The sequence below is a fragment of the Phocoena sinus genome, chromosome 12 (genome assembly GCF_008692025.1).
Source record: "Phocoena sinus isolate mPhoSin1 chromosome 12, mPhoSin1.pri, whole genome shotgun sequence".
NCBI classification, from domain to species: domain Eukaryota; kingdom Metazoa; phylum Chordata; class Mammalia; order Artiodactyla; family Phocoenidae; genus Phocoena; species Phocoena sinus.
The window spans coordinates 34,047,565-34,061,634 of NC_045774.1; the positions used below are offsets into that span (position 1 = coordinate 34,047,565).

The following is a 14,070-nucleotide window of genomic DNA, read 5'->3' on the forward strand; positions in this document are numbered from 1 at the left end:
GAGCTGGAGGAATAAGGCTCCCTGACTTCAGACTATATTACAAAGCAACAGTAATCAAGACAGTATGGTACTGGCACAAAAACAGAAAGATAGATCAGTGGAACAGGATAGAAAGCCCAGAGATAAACCCACGCACATATGGACACCTTATCTTTGATAAAGGAGGCAGGAATGTACAGTGGAGAAAGGACAGCCTCTTCAATAAATGGTGCTGGGAAAACTGGACAGGTACATGTAAAAGTATGAGATTAGATCACTCCCTAACACCATACACAAAAATAAGCTCAAAATGGATTAAAGATCTAAATGTAAGGCCAGAAACTATCAAACTCTTAGAAGAAAACATAGGAAGAACACTCTATGACATAAATCACAGCAAGATCCTTTCTGACCCACCTCCTAGAGTAATGGAAATAAAAACAAAAATAAACAAATGGGACCTAATGAAACTTCAAAGCTTTTGCACAGCAAAGGAAACCATAACCAAGACCAAAAGACAACCCTCAGAATGGGAGAAAACATTTGCAAATGAAGCAACTGACAAAGGATTAATCTCCAAAATTTACAAGCAGCTCATGCAGCTCAGTAACAAAAAAACAAACAACCCCATCCAAAAATGGGCAGAAGACCTAAATAGACATTCCTCCAAAGAAGATATACAGAATGCCAACAAACACATGAAAGAATGCTCAACATCATTAATCATTAGAGAAATGCAAATCAAAACTACAATGAGATATCATCTCACACCAGTCAGAATGGCCATCATCAAAAAATCTAGAAACGGGCTTCCCTGGTGGCGCAGTGGTTGAGAGTCTGCCTGCCAATGCAGGGGACATGGGTTCAAGCCCTGGTCTGGGAAGATCCCACGTGCCACGGAGCAGCTGGGCCCGTGAGCTACAAATACTGAGCTCTGCGCGTATGGAGCCTGTGCTCTGCAGCAAGAGAGGCCGCGACAGTGAGAGGCCCGCGCACCGCGATGAAGAGTGGCCCCCGCTTGCCACAACTAGAGAAAGCCCTCGCACAGAAACGAAGACCCAACACAGCCAAAAATAAATAAATGAATAAATAAATTAAAAAAAAAAAAATCTAGAAACAATAAATGCTGGAGAGGGTGTGGAGAAAAGGGGACACTCTTGCACTGCTGGTGGGAATGTGAATTGGTTCAGCCACTGTGGAGAACAGTATGGAGGTTCCTTAAAAAACTACAAATAGAATTACCATATGACCCAGCAATCCCACTACTTGGCATATACCCTGAGAAAACCAAAATTCAAAAAGAGTCATGTACCAAAATGTTCATTGCAGCTCTATTTACAATAGCCAGGACATGGAAACAACCTAAGCGCCCATCATCGGATGAATGGATAAAGAAGATGTGGCACATATACACAATGGAATATTACTCAGCCTTAAAAAGAAATGAAATTGAGCTATTTGTAATGAGATGGATAGACCTAGAGTCTGTCATACAGAGTGAAGTAAATCAGAAAGAAAAAGACAAATACCGTATGCTAACACATATATATGGAATTTAAGGGAAAAAAATGTCATGAAGAACCTAGGGGTAAGATAGGAATAAAGACGCAGACCTACTGGAGAACGGACTTGAGGGTATGGGGAGGGGGAGGGGTGAGTTTTGACAGGGCGAGAGAGAGTCATGGACATATACACACTAACAAACGTAGTAAGGTAGATAGCTGGGGGGAAGCAGCCACAAGGCACAGGGATATTAGCTCGGTGCTTTGTGACAGCCTGGAAGGGTGGGATGGGGAGAGTGGGAGGGAGGGAGACGCAAGAGGGAAGACATATGGGAACATATGTATATGTATAGCTGATTCACTTTGTTATAAAGCAGAAACTAACACACCATTGTAAAGCAATTATACCCCAATAAAGATGTTAAAAAAAAAAAATAATACATTGTAAATAAAAAAGTAAAAATATGTTTTTACTTTGATAGTTCCTATTTCTGTAATCCCCATAACAATCCTCTCAAACAGTATTTTTATTGTATCTATGGCACTTATCTTTTTTGGGACTGATTTTCATCAATAAAATGGTAGCGGAGAGGTGGATGGCTGGGGTGAGTGGTGTCAGAGCCAGGCTGCAGAATCAGGTCTCTGACTTCAGAGCCTGAATTCTTAACCTTTTCATAGATGGGAATATGATTTCCTTTGGGTGAGAGTGGAATGAATGTTATTCCTTCCTTTCACATCCTTTATAAAGTGTCTTCTATTGTAATTTGGAACTTTAGGGTTTACTAAAAGAAGCAACTTCCTTGGTTGCCAGTTGAATTCTTGTAGCCTGATTATCCTTGAACCTGAGAACTCAGCTGAGAAATTTTGCTCAAGCCGAGTTGTTCTCTGATTGAGCATTGCTTGCCATTTCCTTATTCAGTAGTTGTTGACTCTTGTTACTAATTTTAAGTCAAAATAAAGTCTTATTCTTCTGGTATATGGTATATTAACATTTTAAAATAGATTTTTGGTACCCTTAGACAGACTGTGACTGCTAAGTAGGGTATTTTGTTTTGGGGAATATCCATTTATATGGAAATAAGTAAATACTGTACGCTCATTCCGGACGGACCTTAAGTTCTGGTCTTTCATTATTAACAGAATTAAGCTGTATCCAGACAACAGGCTGGAATTGTTAATGTGATATTTAGTCTTTAGGCAGTTTCCAGAGACCGCAGCCTATACTATCTTCTCATACCTTTCAGTGTTCTTTTAAGTCTTGGTTCCTTTGAAAAGGCAAGTGATGATTACAAAATTGGCTACGGAATAAAGACTCTCTTGCCTTTTGGGGTAATGCAACATCTGATTATTCTCTCTGAAGTTGCTTTTCATTTTAGCAACTGCTTCTCAAAACATTTCAGTACCACATAACACAAAAGCTACACAGTTTGGAGAGCCATGGAGGTGGAGTGCCAAGATTTCAGAAATCAGAGAAATCTTAGAACAAAGATCTTCAACTTAGATTTATGAGTTTTATAGATGTTGGTAACGTTATGTGTGTGTGTGTTTCCAGTGTGTATTTATATCAGATTTTAAAGATAAAAAGTGAAAAGGGTAGAGTTAGAAAGAAATAGGCAAGAAGGAGATGGGAAGGAGGGATGATTCACATGGGTTGAAAGGAGTTAGGTAGAATCTTGAAGGGAAGGGTTGAGAAAGGTTTGAGTGCCTCTGTATTGGAAGTTTTAAAGTTTACTATTCTTTAACATTGTTATCTCATTTTTCACCTTTGAAAATGTTCTTTTCATACATTTTCCAGTTTTATTCTCTGTACTATTTGATAGAGAAAGGAATGAATATGACAAAGGAACACGTATTAAGGACCCGCCTAATCAGTGTGTTTTAGCACATCATACAGACAGTCTCATTTAGTCCTGACAGCAGACCTAAGGCGTTTAGGCATTCCAAGATAAAGAAACCAAGACAGAGAAAGGTTTAATTATTTGCCCAAGCTAGGGAGTTCAACAGATGGTTAAGGAGTAGGGAAAACTGGAGTCCTAAAAGATCCTGATGAGAAAAGCACAGCACGTTATAAAATTAGCCTCTCTTTAAGAGAGGGTGGGTGATTATTAATAATAGGTCTTTTTGATAATAGGTTGCACAGATTTTCTGTGTCATACAGGTGAAAATGAAAATTCAGGTAGTCAAAGTAAGGGCCAATTAGGTTCATGTTTTTGCTTTCTAAGATGTTGTAGGGGAAGGAGGTTAAACTGTAGCACAATGTTTGGCCCAGTTCCTAGATCTTTTTTTTTTTTTTTTTTTTTAAATATAAATTTATTTATTTATTTATGGCTGTGTTCGGTCTTCATTGCTGTACACGGGCTTTCTCCAGTTGTGGCGAGCAGGGGCTACTCTTCGTTGCGGTGTGCGGGCTTCTTATTATGGTGGCTTCTTCTCTCTTGAGAGCACGGCCTTCAGTAGTTGTGGCATGCGGGCTCAGTAGCTGTGGCTCACAGGCTCCAGATTGCAGGCTCAGTAGTTGTGGCACATGGGCTTAGTTGCTCCGTGGCATGTGGGATCTTCCTGAATCAGGGCTCAAACCCATGTCCCCTGCATTGGCAGGCAGATTCTTAACCACTGTGCCACCAGGGAAGTCCCTCGTTCCTAGATCTTAATGTGTAGCAGGTAAACTTCCTGAGGTGACTAGTCTCCCAAGAAGGAGAAATGTTGTGCCATTTTACCTGAAACCTTCTTCTTACAGTTTTGTGTTTTCTGAAAGTTTCAGATGCTGTTCTTGAAAATAAAATACGTTTTATTTTCAAATGTAAGTTGGCTACCTAGAACAAAGCCCTTACTCAGGGATTAAGAGAAATTTTATTCCTGCAGAATGTTGATGAAAAAGTTTTATGTTTTGTCAAGGCAGTTGAAAGGACATTTTCGGGAGAGTAAAGTTGTTGGAATAGAATCCTGTGAAGTTGCAAGTTCTGTCCTTTTGTGTTGGAGTTTGGGGGACGAATTTACTTTTTCTAAATGTGTGCCTCATTCTGTCCTTTAGAAACAAACTTTGTAATGTAGGGGGTGAATCTAGTAGAAGACATTATCTTAAGAAATAATGGAAGGTAAATGTTTGAAGAAAATAATAATAGACCATGAAAAAAGTGAGGGGCACCTGTGTCAACCTTACCAAAATAATGGAATCTCTGGGGGGAACTGTCAACATTGAGAACATTGTTTTTTTCTTTTAGAACATTGTTTAAAGTTATTTGATTCAATGATTTTTTTTTCTTTTTTGTTCTATCTTTGAAAAAACAACACTGCTACAATTTTTGAAATTCTTCATTTTTGCTCACCTTTATCGGAGTTCACCAAGAGTTTATATGTGCAGAATTCCTCTGTTAGGTGCTAGGAGGAAAAAGAGGTTTCTGATCTTGAAAAGATTGCACTGGGGCTGGGGGGATGCACCAACCAATATGATATATTTGGTACATAAGAGAGCATTATAGAAATGCTACAGACATGCAGAGCAGGAAACTTGAATAGATGGTTGTCAGATGTTGTCATAAAAGCCTTCCACTCCATGCTGAAGGCTCCAGATATTGTTCTAGATTTTTGAATGAACAAGATAGATGAAGTACAACCTTTTTGTGGAGTTTTTCAATCAGGTAAACAAATTAATTAGATTCGGTAAATGGCAAGTGCTATGAAGGCAATAACAAAGAATGGCATGTTAGAAAGAATCTTGGAAGGAACTACTTAACAGACCAAGGAATGTTTCACCAACATACGGTATTTGAGATGAGACCTGAATGATAAAAATAAGCCAGCTGAGGAGAGAGTACTCCAAGCGGAGGAAAATCCAGTGTAGAAACACTGACTCAGACATAAGCTTGGATCTTAAAAAGGCAGAAAGAAGTCCACTGTTTCTGGAGCATGTTGAGTGAAAGCAGAAAGGGGTAGGAGACAATGTGAGAGAGGAAGGCAGGGGCAAGATTATACTGAAGCTGAGAGGTTGAAGAGTTTGGATTTAATTCTCACTGCAGTGTGGAGATGAGAAAAGATTGTATGTTTTGAAAAAATCTCGCTGCCTGTAGGAAACTACTGTAGGGCTGCTGGTGTGGAATTCATGAAACCTGTTAGGAGCCTCTTCTAGCTGTCCTCCTGAGAGGTGAGAGGGACTTGATAAACTAGTGAGGTCGAAGAAAAGTTGGATGGATTGAGGAGACAGTTTAGAGGCAATAGGAATTGCCAGTGGATTACAAGAAGAAAGTGAGGGAAAGGGAAAAATCAAACTGATTTCTAGGTTCTTAGCTTTATTTACTTGGTATATCATGTTGCCACCTAATCAGATGAAGCAAAATTGGGGTGAGGAGAAAAAAGTTGATTAAAGGAAACGAGAAGATGAAAAATACTGTGAAAAATAAGACATTGCCTTCAGTTTAGTAATGGCCACATAAATGCTTAGAGATATTAATTTTACAATGAAGAAAAAAATCATCCCAGATGGACTGGGACCCAAATTGCTATTTCAGTTGTCACTAGTCTCTCTATCCAGCGGTCCTGATTATGGCTTCTTAAGCTGGCTGGGCATGAAATTATATTAGTGTTCATTAGTGTTTCTGGCATGTTCTTTGTTTCTGCTGCGAAAATCTCACTCAGGGCCAAGAACTAACTGTTTTGCACAGTGTGCTGGTGTTTTGGTAGCTATTCAACATGGTCTTCAGAACACACAAAAATGCTTTTCTTATTAAGGTAGAATATTACTTAGCCTTTGGACTTGGACTGAACTATACCATTGGCTTTCCTGGGTCTGTACTTCTCAGCCTCTGTAATCACGTAAGCCAGTTCTGTCCAATAAACCTCTTTCTTTCTTTGTGTGTGTGTGTGTGTGTGTGTGTATGTGTGTGTGTGTGTTCGTTTGTTCCCTGATGTACCTTGATCAATACACCCTTTATATTAATACTGGTGTAAAACTATTCAGTTTTTTTGATTTTTATTCTCCAGACATCCAACATCCCAGTAAAGACTTTTGTTTTATAGAGATCTTTGAACCATGCAGTGACTGAATGAGGAAGTAGATTCAATATAAATAAGTGCACTGATAATGTTCTCATTATAGCATGAAGTTAAAGAGAATTGTGCATATTAAAATATAGTGATTCTTCATATGTAGTCCAGGGACCACTGTGGGTCCCCAAGACCATTTCAGAGGAGCTGTGAGGTCAAAACTACTGGCAAAATAACACTAAGATACTCCTTTTCCTTTTTTCCCTTTCATTTTCTCATGAGTGTATGGTAGAATTTCTCAGAGGCTACATAATGTGTAATATTACAACAGATTGAATGAAGAAGTAAAAATGAGAATCTAGGTATCTTCTATTAAGTGATATATTAAAGAGATTTGCAAAAATATGCCTCCATACTATATTTTTTGGGAAAATGTAGTAATTTTTCATAAAAATATTTTATTTTGGTTATATATACGGGCTTTATTACTGTTAATATTAACTGAATTAACAAATGTTAACATTTTTGTCAGAGCCACTCGTATATATACAAAACCTTCTCTTAGAGCAATGGTTCTCAAACATTTTAGTTTTAGGAGACCCCTTTTCCACTCTTAAAAAATATTGAGAATATCAAAGAGCTTTTGTTCCTTTGAGTTCTTGTCTATCAATATTGACCATATGAGGAATTCAAACTAAGAAATTTCAAAAACATTTTTCAAAAAACATTTTTCAAAAAACATTTCAAGAAAAATGTTTGTCTCCTTCTCACTCATTCAGTTAACCAAAGAAGTTCTCATTGAACCTCTACTATATGCAGAGTTGTTTAATGCAATGTCAGTTCATTGCTAAGCTGCTCTAAATCTACCCTGCAGTACCTGCTGTATGAGAGTGGAGCTTGACCCTTTAAGCATTTCTCCTTTGTAACTAGCACAATGTTAAGCTTTGTCAGTAAAGGGTGCTGAGGGGGCATTTTAGAGGGAAGGAGCTTTTCCTCTTTTTTTAAAAAAATGTTTTGGCTGCATTGGGTCTTCGTTGCAGCACACAAGGTCTTTTGTTGTGGCACGCCGGCTCTCCGTTGCGGTGCACGAGCTTCTCTCTAGCAGTGGTGTTTGGGTTTTCTCTCTCTAGTTGTGGCACGTGGGCTCTGTAGTTTGCAGAACGCGGGCTCTCTAGTTGAGGCGCGTGAGCTCAGCAGCTGTGTCACATGGGTTGCCCCGTGGCATGTGGGATCTTAGCTTTCTGCCCAGGGATGGCCCCTGCGTCCCCTGCATCGGAAGGCGGATTCTTTACTACTGGACCGCCAGGGAAGTCCCTGGAGCTTTTACTCTTGACTGAACTTTGTATTTTTGTTTCTTCTTGCTGGTCCTGCGTAGCTGTACGTCCCCATTGCATGCAGTGCCTCATGAGCTTGCAGCCCCAGCCCTGGCCTGGTGACTACCTTGTCCTGTCCTCCCAGCATTCACATAGCTCACTCCAAACCCTGCTATGTGGGAGCATTTCCTGCTTACCCTGCAGGTGTGGACCAGCTCTAGACTGAGTGACCCAGCAAAGGTCTTCACCACCGAGTGGGCTGCAACCACACCTTCTAAGGGGATCTGATTCTAGGCAGCCTCACTCCCTTTTCTACATTTTTTTTTTCTGCCTTGGGTATTGTGGTTACCTTTAGAGTGCTCTTTATACTTTTAAAGCCTCTACCCTCTTGTAGTTAATAATTCTTTATATTATACTTTTACTGTTACATTTACTGTGTGACTTCTCTCTTCTGATTGGACTCTGAATGAATCACATGCTTTCTAAGAGAACATTATTACTGTTCTGTGGGAGATAAATGTTCCTATGTAAATTATTTAAAATTTGTATAAGAACATTATATTGTATAGTGAAGGGATAGAACCAGAAGGGCAGAAACTGTGTATTGAAGGCAGGGAAAGGTCAAGGTGGGCTGGGGCTGAAGAAGAATAGTGAGTAAGAATTGGCTAGGGGCTGAGATGAGGGGAGGATTTCTTATAAAAGCATGAGCCTGTTCTGGAGGAGAAAACTGGCATGATTTGTGGAGAAAATAGTGAGTGCTCTGTCAGTTTGGGGAAGCTGGTTTGTGAAGAGAAGTAGTGGGAGGTAATGTGGAAAAAGTACTTTGGGGCAAGATCATGGAGTGTGGTCAGTACTAAGCAGAGAAGTAGAAATTTCTCTCTGCCTACTTTATAGGGAAAATTCAATGGATATTGAATAGAACTGATTTAATAAAAATATTGGTAATGTACAATAAAGGAGTTTTAGGAAGAAGTATGGAAACCTATTTATCATTCATTATTTTCTTAGCAGTTAATCCTATTGTCTGTGTTACTATGTTTTTCCTAGAAGTATAGCTTAAAGATAAAATTTTCATTAATACAGAAAATCAATTGGGCATTATTTGTTTATCTAGATATTAGACTGTGGTGTTTATGAATATGGGACTTGTTTTCTTTGTGTCTTCTTTTAAATAAAAACTGCTACTTAGTCTAAGTACTTGAAGCCTCTCTTTTTTAATGAACTGAAAGAAATGAGAAGTTCCTGGTTTTTGTATTGTGTGTTTTTGAAAGCCAAGTTGCTGTTAATCTGTAGGATTCAACTAGGATTTATTTTTAAAAGGCAAAAAAAACAACAACCCTATGTTTATTTCCTAAGTATTTATCATTATTCATTTGATGTTCCTGATGTAAGATAGCATTCATGTAGTCTTTTGTTTTTTTAGCATACAAATCTAATGCATGTTCATTGTAGAACATTCAGTGAATATATGTGAACAAAAATAAGAAAACAGAAGACAAAGTACAGCTTCCCCCGATAGTGCAGTTAACATTTTGCTATGTATTTTTTGTTCTTTTCCAGTCATATGCATATTTATGTGTACATATGTGAATACACCCACACACCTACACAAATGCGTTTTAGTATAAATATATATTTTCATAAATGAGTATAATATCTTATAACCTGCATATTTTACTTAACATATTATATCTTCCATTAAATGGTTTTAATAATATCATTTTTAATGACTTCATAATTATTGATCAAACTATTTTATCATAATTTTACAAACTGCCTCTTATTGGACATTTAAATACTTTTGCTTTTCTTTATTTTAAACAGTGTAATGACGAGATAGACATCTTTTTTAGGCTATATCTTTGTACATATACATGATTATTTTGCTAGTGTACATTCTTAGATTTGGAATTGCCAGACCAGAGGGCATATATCTTTTTATAAAGGTTTTTGATTCTCATTGGCAAATTACTTTACAGGAGGATTACACTTTAAAAAAATTATAACCATTTACATTTTTCTCCTCTGTCTTAAATGATATATTTGAGAACTCTATTGTTCGAGAGACTGTAAGGAATATTTGTAAGGCCACACTAAAGAAGTTACATTGATTAAAATTAGCACGTTATATGTGTGTGCACACAGATGTTTCATTATTAAGCCTTGAGGTAGCTAAATTACAACTGAATAGAACTAAACTCATTAGAAATCTAAGGGATTAGTTAGCTGATAACAAAACAATAGTAAATAAGCTTAAATTATACCAAAAAGAATGAAGGAAGTACGTATTACACACTTGCTTGACTCTTCTGGTTGGTAGCCAGTTATTCTGGGAGTCTGTGGAAGTAATTTTTAGAAGTTGATAAGAATAGCATAGTGTTCTCTATGTTTGGGATGATGGAAGGGAATCTTGTGTCAAACAGGCAGCTACCTCCATGGTGCCTAGGGGGTAAATTGCCACTCTTTGAAGTCAGATGGCAGAAGGATTTAGACGGCTTTTTGATGCTGGTGCTTCTTCCTTTCTGGAACTGTGAAATAAATACATATTATTGCATAGCACTCAGATAATGTAGCAATAGTCAGGCTGCATTGAAAGAAGCCCATTTAGCAGAAACACTCTATAGAAATAAAATATCAGCACTTCTAAAAATTTGTTTAACTTGCACCAAATGCCCTTGAAGTGCTGAAATAGTTTGGACAAGGTTTTATTTTGTGGCTTTTGTCTTTCTAATGATCAAATTGATAATTCCTACAAATTAATTTACTTTGCTGATCCCATTTTCTTAATAAGAAAATTATTGTAGCTTAAAAGTGCAACTGGCTGAAAATTGCTAAATGGTCTTAATGGTAAATATCATACTATATAATTAAAATGTGAGACAAAACATTTTATTTCAAAGTTTATTTTACAATGGAAGAAAATAACGATTTGAAAGCCTGTAAATCATTTAGAGAGCACTACTTTAAAATTGACAATCAGAAGCCATAATTGATGCAGACATAAAAATAATTAAAACCCACTACTACCATAATATGTCAGTGAAAAAAGTTGTAATAGCGTGGAGAAACAGGTCACTAGGTTTGTGAAGAAGCTGAGGCCCAATAACACGAAGTAACTTACCCAAGATCTCAGGGCTGGTCCTACTTAAAAGCCATAACCATAATTGATCTGTTCTGCTGTGGTAAATATGAATGACATCTCTGCATTTCGGCCATGGACTTCAGAATGTGAGTATAACCAAGAACAGAAACATCCTGCTTCTATAAATTGTGCTGGGATCCAGGATATCCTATTTAAAAGAGAAAGACATAATTTCTTCAAAATATACATGGCCATTTTATTCTGTAAATGTGCAATCTGCGAGAATCAGGGGAGAACAAAGGAGAAAAGAAAAGAATTCCAGGTTACAAGAGAAGATGAGTACTGGGAAAAAGGAAGTGAAAGTAATGTCAATTACTATCCCTATAGTAAGTTTATTCTGTACTTGGCTTGGTAACTGACAGTGTTATCACATGAAATCTTCACAAAAGTTCTGAACTGTAAAGTACCACTGACCAGGAATTAGTAAAATTTAAAATTTCGGTTTCTTGAGTAGTTGAAGCCCTCTTATCTGCTGTGATTTGAACTTGCTATTGGGGGTTAATTGAACTAGTTAGATGGGTAGTCAATGAGTATTTAGTGTGTCATGGCAACAGTTACTGTGTTTTAAGGAGGAGACACAGAGGGTTGATTAAAATTCAAGTTCATCCGTAAGAGAGGTCCAAGTGTAACACTTGGTTCTGTAACACTGGCTTCTGTAACACTACATCTAATACATTTTGGTTAAAATTACACCCTGGGGAAAGATATTTTACAATAAAATTTGTGTTCTACCTTAAGTGTGATAAATGGGTGTCACTACTTAAAATGTAAATAGTTACATTTTTGTGATACATGTCTTTGTTAAAATCCAAAGGGACATGAGAAAAACTGGTTGTTTTTCTGAAGAGGTCCTAGGACTAATATCAGCAGCTAATGTATACTTAGCACTATATGACTTTGCCTGTCATGCAAGGAGTGTGTGTTTGGGGGTGGAACTGTGAGGAATTGGGAGGTTGAGACTTTATGTTCTTTGCCTCCTCATGATAGATTACCAATGAATGTTTAAGCCAAAGGTAGTGGAGTAGATTAGTGATTTTCAAACCAGATTTCTTGCAGCTCTAGAAGAGCTTAGGGACTATTACAGAATTGGGGACAATAGCAATGGTGATTAGCTGACAGGTTAGTGGAGGAGAGTTCAAGTAGGTGAATCTACTGTGTGTCAGAGTCTCAGCTCTAAAAGTTTTGGCATGTTAAACTTCAGTCCTCACACTTACACTGCAAAGTATCCATATTCCCCGAACAAGTCCAGAGTTCTAGTACATTGCAGAAGGTCACACAACTTGCATAAATGATAATCTTGGGATCTGAAATCAGAAATGATTCCAGTGCCTGCACTCTTAGCCCCTCTCTACATTAGTATTATGAATGGGGAAAAGGAAAAATACACTCCCTATGTAAACCAGGCCAATAACATATTTCTTTTGTTTGCTTATTTATTTTGTTTGTTTGATAAAAGACCTTTGTTTAGCAAGACTAGAGATTATTTAGAGTGGGATCTGGACTTGAACCAGGCTCTACATGGTCTGTTTGACTTAGAATAAGTTACTAATTGTGCCTCAATTTCCTAATTTGTAAAATAGGAATAATAACATGTTGTGAAGAGTAAATGAATTTGTACATGTTATGTACTTTGAACAATGTCTGTTACCCACTATAAATTCAATTCATCTACCTACTTGTTTGATACCTTTTTATACCTCTGTTCTGGAAGATAGTCTTTTGAAATTAAATTTAATACTCAGAATAGATTAGTATTTTAGCTTTCTTTCTATTATTATATTTCCCCTTTTGCTTATATAGCTATCTAGCTTTATTTTATGTAATGTCATTTCAGGTTCCTATATGATAGTGGATTCTTCAGATCATGACCCTGGAGAAAAAGCCAGACTTCAGCTGCCTACAATGAAGGAGAACGACACTCACTGTATCGACTTTAGCTACCTATTATACAGCCAGAAAGGGTTGAATCCTGGCACTTTGAACATATTGGTTAGGGTGAATAAAGGACCTCTTGCCAATCCAATATGGAATGTGACTGGATTCACGGGTAGAGACTGGCTTCGAGCTGAGCTAGCAGTGAGCACCTTTTGGCCCAATGAATATCAGGTAATCAACTGTTCTTTTCTGGTTCATGCTTTGATGTCATTGGATCTCACTGTGTATGTAATACTTAGAGGTAAATACTGGTCCCATAGGAATGAGAGATTGTTTCTTTAGCTCTCCTCCAGTGCTATGCTTGAGGAAATGTTTGACTACATTGGCACAAAATCTTCAAAGTAGGGAAAATATTTCAACATATGGAAAAATGTAGTTTAGGTACAAAATGTGTTGGTTGTTTGGCAAAGAGCTGCTTATTGACAGATATATTTCTATGTCTCTGTTCAGGAAGAAATAGGCTTTTTGAGTTGAGTGTACGATTCAGACTGGATTGGTTTACTGGCTTCTTGAAGATAACATTTGAAAAATAAACATGAAATAGTGTTTCATGAAATATGTTATCTAAGGGGGAGGCATTTTCAGTAATTTTAAAATATTTTTGTCAATTACATGGAGTATAAAAATAGGCAAACAAAACGTCACCAAGAATTGAGTGGGGGACAGTTTTGACTTAAAGGTAGCACTAAAGAATTTCAGTAAGAGTTTAGAGTCTTCATTCTAGTGATGAAGTGAATGCTTCATGCCATCCCACTGCCACTTGACTGCCTCTAATTACTTATTATTACTCATAAGTCTCCCTTACATGGCCTATCATGGCTTCTCCAGCCCCAACTATAAAAAAAAATAAGCAACAAAAAAAGTTGTCCACATGTCTTTGGATCTTTTCCCCTCCCAGAAACGTTTGATTTAATTATGAGTAAACCATACAATGAATAGTGTCAATACCTACGTTGTGATTTGTGTGACAGAGTTTATATGGTTGAACCAAAGAAGTCCATTTACCAGTTTGGAAAGTTGTTCAGTAATCTTCATTGTAAGGTTCAGGACCTGGTAACAGAAAGTTACCTCTTCTGAAAGTTCACTTCTGTGTTAGATCTTGAAATTTAAACTTTTAAAAGATTTGCCTGTTCGTAGCTTATTATAGAACCTAATGGGAATGAGTTTATGTAAAGGTATATTTTTTATTATTGTCGGTGAGTAATTTATAAGCTAATAG

The 14,070-nt window shown here is 37.3% G+C and overlaps 1 protein-coding gene across 4 annotated transcripts in view; it reads left to right on the forward strand.

Annotated features, from left to right (window-relative positions):
- Positions 1 to 14,070, forward strand: part of PTPRK (protein tyrosine phosphatase receptor type K) — a 576,017-nt gene that overhangs the window by 206,114 nt on the left and 355,833 nt on the right. For all 4 annotated transcript variants that reach the window (XM_032651570.1, XM_032651569.1, XM_032651571.1 and 1 more), the window contains exon 3: positions 12,751 to 13,022. In XM_032651570.1, coding sequence (XP_032507461.1) covers positions 12,751 to 13,022 — 272 coding nt within the window. The remainder of the gene's footprint in view (positions 1 to 12,750; positions 13,023 to 14,070) is intronic.